Source organism: Nerophis ophidion, linkage group LG27 (assembly GCF_033978795.1).
Source record: "Nerophis ophidion isolate RoL-2023_Sa linkage group LG27, RoL_Noph_v1.0, whole genome shotgun sequence".
In the NCBI taxonomy this organism is placed as follows: Eukaryota; Metazoa; Chordata; class Actinopteri; order Syngnathiformes; family Syngnathidae; genus Nerophis; species Nerophis ophidion.
In genome coordinates, this window is record NC_084637.1 from 11,573,117 (window position 1) to 11,590,814 (window position 17,698).

At 40.2% G+C, this 17,698-nt stretch overlaps 1 protein-coding gene across 2 annotated transcripts in view; it reads right to left on the reverse strand.

Annotated features, from left to right (window-relative positions):
• Positions 1-17,698, reverse strand: part of LOC133544242 (vascular endothelial growth factor C-like) — a 40,287-nt gene that overhangs the window by 2,696 nt on the left and 19,893 nt on the right. For both annotated transcript variants that reach the window (XM_061889397.1, XM_061889396.1), the window contains 6 exons: positions 6,251-6,491; positions 5,996-6,186; positions 5,793-5,923; positions 5,612-5,715; positions 3,989-4,123; positions 3,728-3,929 (listed from right to left, as the gene is read on the reverse strand). In XM_061889397.1, coding sequence (XP_061745381.1) covers positions 3,728-3,929; positions 3,989-4,123; positions 5,612-5,715; positions 5,793-5,923; positions 5,996-6,186; positions 6,251-6,491 — 1,004 coding nt within the window. The remainder of the gene's footprint in view (positions 1-3,727; positions 3,930-3,988; positions 4,124-5,611; positions 5,716-5,792; positions 5,924-5,995; positions 6,187-6,250; positions 6,492-17,698) is intronic.

Consider the following 17,698-nt stretch of genomic DNA (forward strand, 5'->3'; position numbering starts at 1 on the left):
ATTCCAGTTTCTTCAAAATAGCCACCCTTTGCTCTGATTACTTTTTTGCACACTTCTGGCATTTTATTTAAATCACTTTTTTATTGTTCTTTTGGCATTGAAAAACAATACAAAAAAAGTGCTGGTGTGGGAGTAGTCTTGGTTCTTTTGAAAAGGGTAAATTATTATTTTTTGTTAATTCAGTACGTTGTTCTTGTCGCAGTTTGAAGTTAACACTGTCCACCTTTTCCATTTGATGTCGAATTCCTGTCCCGGTAGTCGTAGGCGTTGTGTCAGCCTTGCCATTGAATCAATTTCTTCCCTAGTCTGAACCCATTGGTCTTGTGTAGGCCTGTCCTCCTGGCCCCATTTCCTATTATTGTTTTACTTGCTGTCGGCAGTATATTTACTTTTTCACTTGAACATTTTCTTCATTTAAATTCCCCAGGTACATAGTTACAGGTGACATAGGGATGCTATATCCAAGAATTGTCGACAAAGAACTGTAAAATTGTCCAAAATTGTATTATTTTATCACATTTCCAACACATAAGTGTGTGACCCACATTCATTTTACCACGCCCTCTCCAGCATGGTATGTTCATACCTGCCAACAACTACTGCTTTTCCCATAATGACTACGGTTTTTGATAATCCATTCCGGTTTACAGCTGCAGTGGTAAAAACTACGTTAACAATTAAAGCTATGTAGCTTAACTACATTTCCCAGTAGCTTGGCAGTAGCATTGCTACTTATTAAATAAGTAGCGATTTCTGTAGCTTAGCTATTTTTAGACCCATGTAGCCGTTAGCTAAGCTACATGCTACAAAAGAAGAGAGAGAAATTGACGAGTGCAACTACACGGGCAGGGGGAAAAATATACGGGAAAAATCAATGATAATTGGTTGGTTTACGTATAAGAAAATCCATGATTTGTTGGTTGGTTTTTCTATAATGAGTCACGATTGGTTAAGATTGTGGAAAAAAATTACGGACAGGCCAATCAGAGGTAAGATTGGGCGGGTCATCAAACCAGGAAAATAAATCACAACAGTCTGTTGAAGTAGAAGAGGGAATATTCAAGCAGGCGATTTAGATACTAAAATAAACTAGTGGAAGATGGCAGAGGGATTCTATTCCTATTTTTTCTTTGAGCGACGTAGACGACGTCCAGGAAACCCACAATGCGTCTACTTGGCCACATTTGGACAAATGTATGCGTCTGGATAAAACAATGCTCAAAACATTCATTTGAGTTTTTTACCATGTCAGCCCAAATCAAAACTGCTCTCGACATGGAAGACGTGGAATACACATTTAAGAACACACATGATTGTTGCAGACATGTGATGACTTTTGCTACAGTATATAGCCTGTCTAAATGCTTAATTTCATTTTCATTTGGTGTTTTACAACAAGACAGTAGCTAACATTTTGTTAATTACTTTTACTGTTTAAATAGTTGACTGATATTGAAACAAACAACATGATTGTCTATTCTATTGTAATATATATATTTAATGCTACATATCACAAAGGGTTATTCAGATAAAGGAAGTTATCTAATACAATAAACATTATTTTACGCTTTATGATTTTTGTTTTGTTTTTCTGTGTGTCAATGTGACAAATGTGAAGGTTTTAGCCACAATCTAACCTGTCTGAATGCTGAAATTCATTTAGCGTTGGGGGCCAGAACCCCCTCCAGGATCCTGGTTACTAGGTTTTTCTAAGTTTCAAAAGTTGGCAGATGTGTATGTTTGTTTTCAATTGTTTACTTTTCATTTTGTATGTCACAAAGAAACGTATTATATTCCACCGGTAACACTCTTATGTAAACTGGTGGATGTATTATGGGTCTTCAGCATGTGTAACTGTTAATTCAGCTGTGATTTTAATGTGCAATTTTGGTTCCCATTTTTCTCTAATGCATGCTGTTGAAGATTTATTTGACATGAGCTTCCTATATAACCCAGATGTAATTGTATTATTTGTCCCACCCCATTCATTTCGCTGGAAGGTTATGTCCTGATCTCTTTCATAATGTAACATCTAAATTGTAGGTATCTGAAAAATTCCAGTTTATCCAAATTGTATTTTTCTCTTAAATTTTAGAAACTCTCCATTTACCCCATCTTTATCAACACACTTCAAGCTGTAATACACCTGATCAGTCACCTGTTAAAGCCATTATCATATGCGGCTGGTTTGAATTCATTATTGTATGCTACCCACTGTAATGATATAGATAAATCTTGTATCTTACACTTTTTTGCTATTTTTAACCGTATCTCCAGTGTGAACTGTTTTATTTGATCTATTTGTTTTTTCCTTTTATAAGTATATTTAATTAACTTTAGGAGATTCATTCAATGTTCACGTGCTAGAGCACATATGTGACGTTACTATAACCTAGTGACCAACTACGGTGATTCTCAAACACTAGTGGTATGCCGGTTTTATCTAGGGGTAAGCCAAAGAATCACTTAATTAAATATTCAAACAGTGGTACTGTTCAAACTGTGTAATGTTACAGTGGATAAAAATATTAAATATACTTGTTAAATGAAACCTTGGCCTTGTTTGTAATGAATACTTATGCCGACAATGCTACTGTATTTTAACGTTGGTCATTATGGAAAAAGTTTGACAACTACTGCATATCATCTGTCTGTTTCTCTTTTTGAAAAAAATACTGTGGATCTGACTGATAGTCGACTATGAGCAAAATCTAACGGATAAAAATTGTTATTCGAATACAGTAAGCATTTATTCCGGTTATCTTCCACAAAGTGCTCAGAAATCCATCTTTCTGGCCATCCCTGCTATAAAAACCCTCGTCAAGGTAACCTGCAGTAACTGGGGAACCGTGGAGGGACGAAAGAAGACTAATCATTTCAGTTAAATACAGCAGTCGCAGCTTTTTGGTATGCATTAAACCAGTCCTTCTCAAATAGTGTGGGTGAGCGGGGACGCGTGTGACCTCGTGGAACATGCTTTTTTTTTTTTGCCATTCCAGAATATGATGAATCGAATGTAACACTTTACCTCACTCTTACCACGGTGGGAGACTAGGAAAGACCGGTGTGTTAAATGTTAATAAGCTTAAAATGTTAAGCAGAGGTATAGTTCTAACAATTTTATAAACAAATAATAGTATTTATAGTCACAGTGGAGAGAGTGTGTGTGGGCGGGGGGGGGCAAATATTTTCTTCTTCCTGGTGGGTCGCGTAACAAAATATTTGAGAAGCACTGCATTAAACAAACTAAAAAGCCAAGCATTTTCCCGATTATCTTCCTCAAAGTGCTCACATATCCATCTTTCTGGCCATCCCTGGCCTCGGTATGAAAGATCACTTGCACATCTGAACTTTCCCCAATGGCTCAGCTTATGACTACTTGTGTGTTTTTCTTTGGGCCCTGTCACTCCATCCATCTCTGCGGCTGCCCTGCGGCCCGATGGCTGTTCTGCTCACTGTCAGCAAGTTCAGGCCTCTCGGGTCGAGGCCTCTCGCATGCGAGTTGTGGGAACCGCAATGCACACTCGCAGCTAAGAGCGTGGTTGGATGCTGGGCACGTCTCGTGTCCATAAAAGGAAGCATCGAAACAAAGTAAATGGAGAATGTTTTGAGCGAGGAATGTTTTTGACGTCGATGTAGAGCGGCTCATATTTTGTTTTGAGGCACATGAAAAATGTCGCAGTCTTTACATAATTATGCAGCATTGTTTTAGTGTCCTGAAATGTACCTGCAGGTGTTGGGGTTGAACCTCTTGCCCTGCCTCAGACATGACTGGGGACTCTCCCTGCACTGACACAGGCAGGTGTCCGGGTTAAGGGGTTGATTCCCTGGACACTGGGCAGCACACACGCAGCCACACAGCTCCTCGTCCCACCGCTGGCCGATGGGGCACCACTTCCCATCAACTTGGCCTTCGCACTGACATTCACCTGCAGGAGAAGACATTAGCAAACACATTTCTACACTTCATAACTGCATAACTGCTTACATGTGTTGTGGTCCAGTTTCCAGCCTGAACCGCAGCTGGCCTCAGTGAGCCCGTTTCGACAGATGCACTCGCAGCTGGACTCCTTCAGAACCCTGTTGGGGCCACATAGAGCCAGCAGCCCCGAGTCAAGAGCCTCTGGAAGCCACAGAGAGAAGAGAAGAACCAATGGTTAGTTGCAAAATCCAGACCTTGTAAAGTAAATAGAACTGAGCTGAATAGAATGCGTCTGCTTTGGAGTCCACTTCCCCTAATGCAAGGGTGACATTTTTTAAATGTTTAACTTGAATGCACGTCATTTGTTTGCAGTATAATTTAACGTGCACATCTGAAGCAATTCTGCAGTTATATTGCAAATAACAAGCTGCTGGTGTACACTAATAGATAATGGAGAAAAGCATCCATAAACATAATCTGCTGTATTTAATTTTCCTATAATCTGGTATGCAAACAAGCTTTGTGACATTTGTGCTGATCTCTTTTTCTTTACCAGTAAATTGGGATGATTAATCTGCATTTTTACATAATACAATCATTTTTTGTAATTATAATTGAATGTTAATTTAATCAGCCCTTCTTTAAATACAACGCATTGTTTTTGTGACAATGCCACATGTCAGCTGTTGGCGTGATCCCAGGATGCAGAGAAGTGCAGGCAAAGTGCAAGGAGGTGGTCCCTTTATTAAATACCAAGCAGAATAAAAGTAACTCAAGTCTTAGCAGGAACTCCAAAAGCAACTATCACACTCTGGCATACACTAGAACTGAGGTGTCAAACTTGTTTTCATTGAGGACCACATTGCAGTTGTGGCTGCCCTCACAGGGCTGCTTATAACAGGGAACAAATATTAATATACATAATTGGCCACTGTGTGAATGATTGTCCTGCGATGTGGCGTCGACTAGCTCTGGGTGTATACTACCTTGCGCCCGAGTGCAGCTGGTATAGGCTCCAGCCCCCGCAAACTTTAGAGGGACAAGCGGTTGAAGATGGATGGATGGATGAATGTAAAACAAATCCCTTCATTACACTGTTACACAATTTCCTTAGCATTTGACTATATGTAGTTTTTGCGGGGGAAAAAAACTGGCAGCTCACTCAGCAGAAATTTACCGTAAAATGTACAGTGGTTTTAACAGTACATTACTGTGAATTGAATACTGGTGCCACGTTTTTTTTTCACAGTCAAATTTTGGCGTCTGAGCTACCATTTTTTTTCTTATTTTTACTGTAAATAGAAAACCAGTTGTACTGTTTTTTTACCGTAAAATTCCAGACTGAGCTGCAAGTTTTTATTTGCAAAACTACTGATTTTTTTCCCCCATTTTTGGGAAAAAAACTATTTAATAGTCAAATCTTGACAAACGGAATGGGACTCGTGTAATATATGTGTTGCATTATTAGATGTTACTAAAATAGAAAATATATGCAACTGCATAGAGTACATGCATTTGTATCCCTCTAAAAGGAAAGAATAAATAGTTTGTTTACTTTATTGACCCATTTATTTTCAGGCTTTCGCGGGCCATATAAAATAATGTGGCTCTTGACTTTGACACCTGTGATGTATAATGTGTATGTAACTTTTAATTGCGGCATTTTATGCGGACAGCAAAATGTCTCACCCGTCTCCTTCTCAGAGTAGTTAATGGCATCTGTGGAGACGCACATGCAGTTCACAGGATCCCACAGGAACCCTGGAAGACAGGGGACGGTGGGAGGGGAACACCTGGACAAACACACCCACAGAATAAGCGCACACACAAGACTGACAAGTCTGATATGTGTGTTTGGAGTCTCACTAACAGGTGATCTGTTGCAGCTCGTCTAATGATGGAGTGAAGCGGCCGCTTCGGGAGGCACTCGCACGCCGTGTGGTTGACAAAGGTCACCATGACAACGGAGCGCTCCATCCTGGGTGGTGACAGCTCCATCAGCTGGGAGAATGCAAAGGAGGTAAGAGTTGATGATGATGATGATGGCGTGTGTGCAAGCGTGGGGATATTTACCGTCTTGTTGACAAGCGTGTGACTCGTGTTGCCGCAGTAAACGGCTTCGTTGGTGCAGCATCCCCCGCAGCGATGCAGCGCCACACAGCGGGGGAGGTAGAACTGACTGGTGGATTCTGGGTATTCTTTGGTGACCTCAATGCACACCTCCCTCGGCTGGCATGAGGTGCGCTGGATCTCCTCTAGGATGACTGATTGCGTGCGATTGTGTTAGTGAGTGGCTGCTTTTAGAAGCGTGAACATGGTGGTGTTTACCTCCAAGAGTGCCGTCCACCTTATAAAGAGCATCTTCTCTTAGCTGCACCCATCGATTGTCACGGCTAGGATGCACGGCCAGGCTTGCTGAGGATGTGGGAAAAGAGGAGGAAGTGCCAGGCCACGACTTTTTCCTCAGGCACTGTTGAAGCAGATTATATTCCGGATAAAGAAGCTGTAGTAGCTGATCCACACTCGTCACACTCTGTAGACTGGTCGGGTCATCTGACATCACTGGAGCCTGCAGGACAGGAAGGAAAAATGCCATCTTATTTAACCCTTTAGAACAATAAATAAGGGATGTTCTTTTTCTTTGGAAAATCAAAGGATATACAGTGGAACCTCAATTTACAAAGTTAATTGGTTTTTGAAAAGGGTTCCTAAACCGAAAAGTTTGTATAGTGAAGCAAATTTCTCCATAAGAAACAATGTAAATATGAATAATGGGTTCCAGCCTCAAACAAAGTCCATATTTTAGTGAAGGTTTGTACACTTTAAACACAATATACAGTGATATTAAGTACTGTATACCAAACAAACATGACAAGGGTGATAGATGAAGTTTTTCTTTATTTTACAAGCCAAAACAACAACAAGCTGCTGTCATTTGTATGCGCTGCTCCGCCATCACCCGCAAATACAAAAAGTCACACTGGTGCCCTCACAAACGATCAGAAATCACACATATCCTATACTTTAAGAACCATATCGCTACAATAATAAAAGTAAAATCCACTTTTATAAGATAGGCAATGAGCAGCTGATGAATAGAGGGCGAAAGGGGAGGTACTGTGTGTGTGCTAAACGAGACAAATGCCTGCTCCTCTGCTAAGAAATAAGTCTGCTTTGACATATTTTTCCAGAAAAATCCGGTCTCCTCAGGAATAAAACTTCCTGTGTACAAAGCCTGCTTTGTAAATTCTTCCATACTTATGAGCGTCATAAATGTACATGTCGCAAACAGTCTTTTTTTTTTTTTTTTTAACTCCACAGCGATTCCCCTCTATTCCACACTAGTCTGTTGTCATTTAGGGACTAATAAGTTAGCAAAATGGACAAAACTTGTCAAAAGGAAAACAAACACAGAAAACGTGACAGTCTTGTAACTGTTTCGGGCAGTGTTGCCTGAAGTACAGTAATTATCATTTTTGTATGATAATTTCACCCTCTATGTGAACAGTCTAATTATTTCACCCCATTAATTTATAGCTATTAGAAAACACAAAAAGTTATTTCTAAATGTCCTGATAGTGTATTCAAAGTTAACTCTATATTATAAACTATGCTACCACTGTCCGTGGTAATATTTTACTGTAGCAGAAGGTTTTGAGCAATGTCTGATCATTTTCCTCAAAATACAATAATATTAAGCTTCTAAACTTGTTAAGGATCCTGTGTCATTTCCCATTTGGCAACTGTGATACCAAGATACAGCTGCTCCAAAATGATAGCCTGTCAAGTAAACTATCTAATTTCCAAAAGCTTGCCATGTTCACACAAACAGACATACTTTGATGTCACAATTTTGCGTTTTCATTTCCAAAGTACAATAAAAACAACACTGGCTTGCTGGCTTTAAATACAGTAAGAGGACATATATGTTTAAACGTAAATATACAATCATCATTGCACATGTCTATGCTTTGTATGTGATTTTGGTGTGGTTCCTATATATTTTGATCATTTTCATGGTCAAAATCGCGGAAATTCAGTGTTTCCTGATGAAAATAACAAGGCAGACAAGAAGTGAGGCAGACACAGGTGGTGCCTCCACGGCTACACACAAAGTGTACTGAGCATGTGCGTGCGAGAGGACGTGTGCTTGTTGCCAGGGGATAAAGCAGGCCATGAGGCAGCAAGTACCTCTGCCTCAAGTTAGGGGGCGATATATTGTGAACTTGCACTTCAAAAGTTCATGAATTGCCAACACCGATAAACCCTTAAGAAGTAGAATAAGAAAAAAAACAGACAACTGCTACGCTTCCCGCAAACTGTGACACTTTTTCGCCCTAAAAATGGAGGATTTGATTTCTAAAATAAGGAATTTTTCAAGACTGGACTTTCAATCAAAGCAAGAAGTCATTAATACTGGGAGACCAACGCTAGACCTGCCTGATTTGGTTCAAACGTGTGTGGTTCTAGGACAGAAAAGAATGTGTTAATGGATTGGTATAATGGAAAAGAATGGCTTTGTGGCTGTGCCACAGAAAAACGTATTTATTGCTTTCCCTGCCTTTTATTCTCTTCGTGTGACCGCGTTTGGACCCAAATGGGATATACTGATCTGAAAAACCTGCCAAGAAGCCTCGAAAACATAGAAGCTCATTTGCCCACATTCAAGGTCAGATTGCTTCAAAACGTTTGGAATATCACGTATTGATCTGGCTCTAATTGAACAACGGAGACTTAATATCAGCACCCACAATGCCAACCATCCATTTACTACCGCTTGTCCTTTTTGGGTCGCGGGGGGTCCTGGAGCCTATCTCAGCTGCAACATTCACACACAAGGGCCAATTTAGTGTTGCCAATCAACCTATCCCAAGGTGCATGTCTTTGGAGGTGGGAGGAAGCCTGAGTACCTGGAGGGAACCCACGCAATCACGGGGAGAACATGCAAAATCCACACAGAAAGATCCTGAGCCCGGTATTGAACTCAGGGCCTTCGTATTGTGAGGCACATGCACTAACACTTAGACCATCCTTGCTGCCCTCCACAATGCCAATCTAAAGGAAAGTCGTGAGAAAATAAAAGACCCAATAAACACTTGCTTTTCGGTGAAACAGGAGCTTGCATTTTGTGTTAATTATCTCAATTGAGAAAGAGAGACTTTTAAAACTCAAAAAAAAAAGAGAAAAAGGAGAACTTCTACAACTAAGTCATAGAAGTCTATGTCCAGAAGGAAAGACGTCCAAAATCCGTAGTCACAAGTTAATTAAAAAAAATGTGTATATATATATAATTTTTTTAATGTATTTATTATTTTTTTATCATTCTTTTTTTAAAGTCTGTCCTTTCTAATCCATTTTCCACTGCTTGTTACTCTCTTTATCTCCAAGCCTCTTAGCCATATCTTATTGGCTCCATATATTTTAATTTCCCCTCTGGGATTAATAAAGTATGTCTGTCTGATAAACCCTCCAAGGCAGGGGTGCCCACACTTTTTCTGCAGGCGAGCTACTTTTCAATTGACCAACTCTAGGGGATCTACCTCATTTATATATATCATTTATATTTATTTATTTATGAAAGAGACATTTTTGTAAACAAGTTAAATGTGTTTAATGATAATATAAGCATGTGTAACACATATTGATGTCTTTCTTTCACGAAGACAAGAATATAAGTTGGTGTATTACCTGATTCTGATGACTTGCATTGATTGGAATCAGACAGTAATGATGATAACGCCCACATTTTCAAATGGAGGAGAAAAAAAGTTGTCCTTTCTGTACAATACCACATGAAAGTGGTTGTTTTTTGGCATCTAATTCATCCAGCTTCCATACACTTTACAAGAAAAACATTGGCGGCAAATTCCGTAGCTTGCTTGATTGACATTCACGGCACCCGAGGGTCTTGTGAGATGACGCTGGCTGCTGCCAGTTCATTATTATGAAAAAATGACAGAGAGGAAGGCGAGAAACACTTTTTATTTCAACAGACTTTCGCGCCGTCCCTTCCGTCAAAACTCTAAAGGCCGACTGCACATTTCCTATCTTCACAATAAAAGCCCTGCTTCATGCTGCCTGCGCTAACAAAATAAGAGTCTCGGAAAGCTGGCGTGCACAACTGATGTGCACGCCAGCTTTCTGAGGGATCGCTTGTGCACGCCAGTTTTCCGAGACTCTGTATTTAGTTAGCGCAGGCAGCATGAAGCAGGGCTTTTATTGTGAAGATAGGAAATGTGCAGTCGGCCTTTAGAGTTTTGACGGAAGGTATGGCGCGAGAGTCTGTTGAAATAAAAAGTGTTTCTCGTCTTCCTCTCGGTCATATTTTAATAATAATGATCTTGCAGCAGCCAGCGTCATCTCACAAGACCCTCCGGTACCGTGAATGTCATTTAAGTGACGTCTTGGTGAAGATTGATGATCACTAATTTTTAGGTCTATTTTTTTTAAAAGCCTGGCTCGAGATCGACTGACACACCCCCGCGGTCGACTGGAAGCTTGCGATCGACGTAATGGGCACCCCTGGTCCAAGGTTTCTCATTGTCATCCCATTGGGTTGAGTTTTTAAATAGTTTTTTTTCTTGCCCTGATGTGGGATCTGAGCCAAGAACATCATTGTGGCATGTGCAGCCCTTTGAGACACTGGTAATTTAAGGCTATATAAGTAAACTTTGATTGATTGGTTGTCTAAAAATGCATTTTTCCATCGATAACGTGACATTATGCCACAGTGTCGGGCAAGTGCGCACTCGTTCAGTCAATTAGTGCGTGAGGAATATATATATGTAACGGGCTATATATATATATATATATATATATATATATATATATACACATACATACACATATATACATACACAGCCCGGCTGCCGGCCAAATTGTTTTAACCCAGGGGTCCCCCAAACTTTTGGGGGACCCCTGTTCTATTGTCTGCTCTGCGTTGCAGTGTTAATTGTGTGCTAAGTGTGTTGAAATGTGTGGCGTCCCACTGGATGTGAATTCTCCCTGCCCACTGGGTGTGAGTTTTCCTTGCCCTTTTGTGGGTTTTTCCGAGGATGTTGTAGTCGTAATGATTTGTGCAGTCCTTTGAGACATTTGTGATTTGGGGCTATATAAATAAACATTGATTGATTGATTGATTATTCTATCATCAAACTGTGTGTTTTTGTGACTTTAAACCGGTGCCATTGCATCATACTGCATGTTTGTAAATCTGACTCGTGGGTCAGTGCCTCTCAAACATCACTGTACATTTATGTGGATTAAGATCATTTTAACACCGCAGAGGCAATGTTATTTGTGCTCGTGTGGACATAAACCTAATACAGCCGTTCAACTGGTGGCCTGGGCACCATACCGATTTAGTTCAAAACTTTGGAGACAAACATTTTTACAACAAATTCCTAAAAACACTGGAGTGCTTCTGTTGTTTGGAGGAACTTGGACCACTGTAAACATATTGGCAAATACTTGCGCTCACATTTTAAACTTTGTAAGCAATCATAGAACACTGGTGTCCAAACTTTTGATTTATAGAACTGAGGCGATCCTCAAAGCACTGCTGTAAGTTTTCTCCTTTTTGGTAGTGACATGTTTTTATAATGTGATGTATGTAACTATGGTGTTGCTGTAGCTTGCTTACTTCAGATGCAGTCAGTAGTCATTCGTTCATCTTTTTAATCATAATAATGGTGTTCCCCAGGGTTCCATTTTAGGTCCTAACTTTTTCATCATTTGTGCGATTTAACTTTAAGTTCAGTTAAACAAAATAACTTGAGGACCCACATTTTTTCAGTAGATTCTGAAAAACAAGAGTGCTGTCACAGAGATGACTTTTGAATATCTTTTTTACAGAGGGTTCCTAAAAAAACAGCAGAGCGCTCCTGTAACTCCTAACTAAATAAACAGACCAAAATAAAATGTCTACTTCTAAGGATGCTGGTTTTTCAAAAAATTGAAAGAATAAGAGAAAACATGTGTCAGTAGCTTTCTGGAAAGTAATTTGTTCCTGTGATATGGATCCAAATACTACAATGGAACTGTTCTTACTGTATCTATTGAATTAACCCAAATAAAACAAGCTATTATATTTCTTAAAATTGCTATTAAAGGCCTACTAAAATGAGATTTTCTTATTTAAACGGGGATAGCAGGTCCATTCTATGTGTCATACTTGATCATTTCGCGATATTGCCATATTTTTGCTGAAGATTTCGTAGAAAAATCGACGATAAAGTTTGCAGCTTTTGGTCGCTAATAAAAAAGCCTTGCCTGTACCGGAAGTAGCAGACGATGTGCGCGTGACGTAACGGGTTGTGGAGCTCCTCGCATCCTCACATTATTTACAATCATGGCCACCAGTAGCGAGAGCGATTCGGACCGAAAAAGCGACAATTTCCCCATTAATTTGAGCGAGGATTAAAGATTTGTGGATGAGGAAAGTGAGAGTGAAGGACTAGAAAAAAAAAAGACGAGGGTAGTGGGAGCGATTCAGATGTTATTAGACACATTTACTAGGATAATTCTGAAAAATCCCTTATCTGATTATTGTTTTACTAGTGTTTTAGTGAGATTATATGGTCGTACCTGTACAACCTGAGAGTCGGAGGGGTGATGCCACGGGTGTGGTGACCGGCAGTGTCTCAGGGGGAGGCCACGTTTCTCGACGAGGCGCAGACAGCCGGGCTGAGATTTTTTTTTTTCCCCGTCTTCCACAGTGTAAGCATCCGGCGGTTGGGGGCGGCCGGTGGGAGGAAGCAAGAGAGTCCGCAGCTGTAGAAGGAACGACGCAAGCTATCCGCTCATGTCTACGGTAAGAAACGATTTAATACCACCATTTTCTCACCGAAACCTGCCGATTGACATGTTGTCGGGAACCATGTTCGCTTGACCGCTCTGTTCCATAGTAAAACTTCCCCGTCATCTTTCTGGAATGTAAACAAGGAAACACCGGCTGTGTTTGTGTTGCTAAAGGCGGCCGCAATACAACGCTTCTTCTTTGACGTCTCCATTATTAATTGAACAAATTGCAAAAGATTCAGCAGCACAGATGTCCAGGATACTGTGTAATTATGCGATTAAAGCAGACGACTTATAGCTGGGAAATTTAAAAATTGCAATTCAGTAAACTAAACCGGCCGTATTGGCATGTGTTGCAATGTTAATATTTCATCATTGATATATAAACTATCAGACTGTGTGGTCGGTAATAGTGGGTTCCAGTAGGCCTTTAAGCTTGACGTGATGTAATTGTCACAGCCAAAATGCTAATAAAATAAACCTCACTTTTCTAATGACTTCTTCCATTTTTATATACATTTGTGCTACTAAGCACAAAAAATGTGGGTTATTACAAAATAAGGACCACATTTACCACAACATCCCAATCTAACCATGTTTTACACACTGCCATTTTCCTTTAAACAGAACTTGGTATGGGTTCTTACAAGTTAAGGTTGTGACACCACCTGCTAACGTCACTAGGAGTTCCGAATTCCGATGACGAGAGCCAAATTGTTATCGTCACACCCTATGAAATGGAATTCTCCTTTTGAAATCCACAACTGGCAGTGTTTCAGAATATATTGCGGATGGCTACTGTGAGCACGTTCACACACCGTTTTGTTCAAGCGTTCCTTAATCCCTCCTCCATACCACATTTGACATATTAATGGTGCGAGCTACTTACACATTCTAACACAGAATGATAACGTAATGGAGTTGTTCATAATGGCTGCAGGTGATTTACTGTATCCTATTCAGAAACAGGCACTCCTCCTTTCTATATCCATCTTTTTTTCATTTCACTTATATGGCTCAAAAGTGTTAATCTCTTTCTCTCATTCTGGCATGAGGTCATCGCTAAGGGACTGTTAGGTCATGATGGACCAATGACCGGGCCAGTGCTGTGGGGTGTGTCCACTTTCAGCAGCATGGGGCCGCTTTCATTGCCTCTAAACTGCAGCAATAAGCAATGACTTCACATTTCATCTGCTGTTATGGACGATACTATTCTACTACTACATGGTAAAATGTTGTAGACAAGGGCTGTCTATTATTTTTGGCCCACAGTTTTTTTGTATTCCGCAAATAGAAATAATTAATGAGCTATATTACTGGTGGTCCTTGATTTATGACGCTCCATTTTTACAACGTTTCATGGTTACAAATGTGCTCCCATTAATTAATTTAAAACGTTTGGTCCGTAAATCAGGAGCTAGCTTAGAGCGCATGCGGCGGAATAATAAACTACAGTATGTGTTGTACGAACAACTACACTGAGGAAGATTATCATTGCCTATCAGTTCACTTTTTGACTACATTATATCTCCCAAGTGTATAGTAGGCTCTTGTGGTGTCAATGCACCAAAGAAATCATCATGGAAGTGAAAATGAACACGATAAAGATCAAAGGAGAACACCCGTCAAATTTGGCTGCATTTATGGTCTCAACTGCTTGCAATCATAAGGATAAAGATGGTAACCTTTAGCATGTTAAATGATCTGCTCTTATAAAAGCGGCAACAATAAGCAGTGTAGTGATTTAGGGGTTCTCCATTAATCAACATTGAGGTTTTAATTAGTGCAGTTATGTAACCACAGCACGCGGAGGTTTTGTTTTTCTTTGCCGTCACCGGCATATTATTGACAGATGTGTTTGCCAATCTCAATTGTTGAGCCTCTCATTCCTTCCTCGCTTCAAACAAGGAGGAAGAGGTCTCACTTTGTGCGTCGCTCTCAGCACCAACAGCAGAATTAAGTGAACACAATGAACCTTGTTTATAGTCATTCACAATCTTTTTCTCGGAGAGCGACTCGGCGAGACCGCCCACACAAGAAGCCTAGACACATAGCCTCCCGACTCGCCAGTGGGAAGTTCTGCGAAGTAACAAAAAATTAGGAAAAGGAAATATGATTACAAAGCCAAATGTCCCGTTGTGGTAGCTTCAAATCGGATGGCAATATGAGCCCATCAACACGGACGAACAACTGAGAATGTCATGATTACGTAATGGCATTAAACAAAAAGACAACAACCGACGTAGTTTTTCCCATCCATCCATCCCTCCATTTTATACCGCGTGTCCCTTTTGGGGTCGCGGGGTGTGCTGGAGCCTATTTCAGCTGCATTCGGGCAGAAGGCGGTTTACACCCTGGACAAGTCGGCACCTCATCGCAGACGTAGTTTTTCTAACTGGGGAAAAAAAGCACTTTAAGATGTTCAATATTTATTTAGGTAAAATCTTTGCTTACAGAAACGAGTGCATTTATTATTTTTGTTTGTTTATATATTAATAGTTATTTACCTATTTAGGGACGGCGTGGCGCACTGGGAGAGTGGCCGTGCGCAACCCGAGGGTCCCTGGTTCAAATGCCACCTAGTACCAACCTTGTCACGTCCGTTGTGTCCTGAGCAAGACACTTCACCCTTGCTCCTGATGGGTGCTGGTTGGCGCCTTGCATGGCAGCTCCCTCCATTAGTGTGTGAATGTGTGTGTGAATGGGTAAATGTGGAAGTAGTGTCAAAGCGCTTTGAGTACCTTGAAGATAGAAAAGCGCTATACAAGTACAACCCATTTATCATTTATTTACCTTCCAATTACAGTGCAATGGTATGGTAATGTTATCAACTAATGGAAATTCGACTGTAATGAAACATAAACGTTTATATATCACATTAAAAGGTTACTGGCATTATTATTACAGTATATATTATTGGATTACGTTATAATCCCTGTATAGTTTTATCAACAATTTATTCGGTTTAAGAGCGTAATGTAGAAAAAAAGCTCTGAGTTTCTCCGCATAAATCCAAATAAAAGTAGATTATTGCATATTGTTCTAATTTGTGGCACCTTAACACAAGAATATGTTAATTGACAGTCTAAAAGTAACATGTCTTCCTTCACTCACAGTTTTATGCAATTATGCGTAAAATATAAAAATCGCAATTTTGGAGAGAAAAATCTGCAATTACCTTTTTTCTCAAAATCGTGCACTAGTGGATTCATTATTGAGATGGAATGATTGCTAACGCTTTAGCTGGAAGAGCAGAATCAACGTTGTATCGCAGTGATAAAGGCCAAAAGATTGAAGTCTTGAAAAGTAAACAGGAGAGATGGCATTAAAGTGACATTTTATTGACCATTAATAACAAAATATTTTAATATGTGGTGGTTTAAGGCTTGTGCTAATTTGCATCATCTTAACAGGAACCTATGATTATTTTTGTTTTCTTTGACTTATAAATGTTACAATGTTGGATACTCGCTCATATGAGCTTACATGCCGTTTTAGACGCCTGTGATCTGTGTTTTGGACTCATTAGTAGGGGACACTATGATGTCACCGATTGACAAATGTACCTTTGTGGGCATCCTGGTGCTTGCTTTCTGCCTGCATAGCAGCTGGTTGGCTGCAGTCTGCCGTGTCATTCCTCGTTTGATACCCTCCCAACCGCTTTTAATTTATTACTATGAAAATACTACTTTAAAGGCCTACTGAAACCCACTACTACCGACCACGCAGTCTGATAGTTTATATAACAATGATGAAATCTTAACATTGCAACACATGCCAATACGGCAGTTTACTGAATTGCAATTTTAAATTTCACGCCGAAATATCCTGCTGAAACATCTCGGTATGATGACGCGTGCGCGTGACGTCACGCATTGTAGAGGACATTTTGTTCCAGCATCGTTCCCAGCAGTAAGTCGTCTGTTTTCATCGCATAATTCCACAGTATTCTGGACATCTGTGTTGCTGAATCTTTTGCAATTTGTTCAATGAATAATGGAGACATCAAGGAAGAAAGCTGTAGGTGGGAAGCGGTGTATTGCGGCTGCCTTTAGCAACACAAACACACCAGGTGTTTCCTTGTTTACATTCCCGAAAGATGACGGTGAAGCTTTACTAAGGAACAGAGCGGTCAAGCGGACACGGTTGGATTGGACTACACACTCAAAGTACAGTGTATTATGCAGTGATCATTTCGAAAGATTGTGTTTCGAAGAGGGTCCCTTGCGAAAGGCGGAGATGGGCATCGCCACCACCCGTCGACTGGTGCTGAAGAAAGGTGCGGTGCCGACATTCAGGTTGTACAGGTACGACCATATAATATCACTAAAACACTGGTAACACAATAAGCAGATAAGGGATTTTCCAGAATTATCCTAGTAAATTTGTAATAACATCTGAATCGCTCCCACTGTATAGTCTTTTTTTTCTAGTCCTTCACTCTCACTTTCCTCATCCACGAATCTTTCATCCTCGCTCAAATTAATGGGATAATCGTCGCTTTCTCGGTCCAAATCGCTCTCGTTGCTGATGGCCATGATTGTAAACAATGTTCAGATGTGAGGAGCTCCACAACCCGTGACGTCACGCGCACATCGTCTGCTACTTCCGATACAAGCAAGGCTTTTTTATCAGCACCAAAAGTTGCGAACTTTATCGTCGATGTTCTCTACTAAATCCTTTCAGCAAAAATATGGCAATATCGCGAAATGATCAAGTATGACACATAGAATGGACCTGCTATCCCTGTTTAAATAAGAACATCTCATTTCAGTAGGCCTTTAAAATAAATATTAAATATTTATTTGTGCACCACATTTTACACGGACTGTGTGGTCAAAGTACAAAGTTGGATTAGACGCTAAACTCGGACGGAAAAGACGGCGACTGTAGTTCTGGGAAGCCCAAGATAAGGTAAGATAAAGTATTATTGTTATCTAAACATGGCATGCGAACAATAACACTGCGGTGACATTA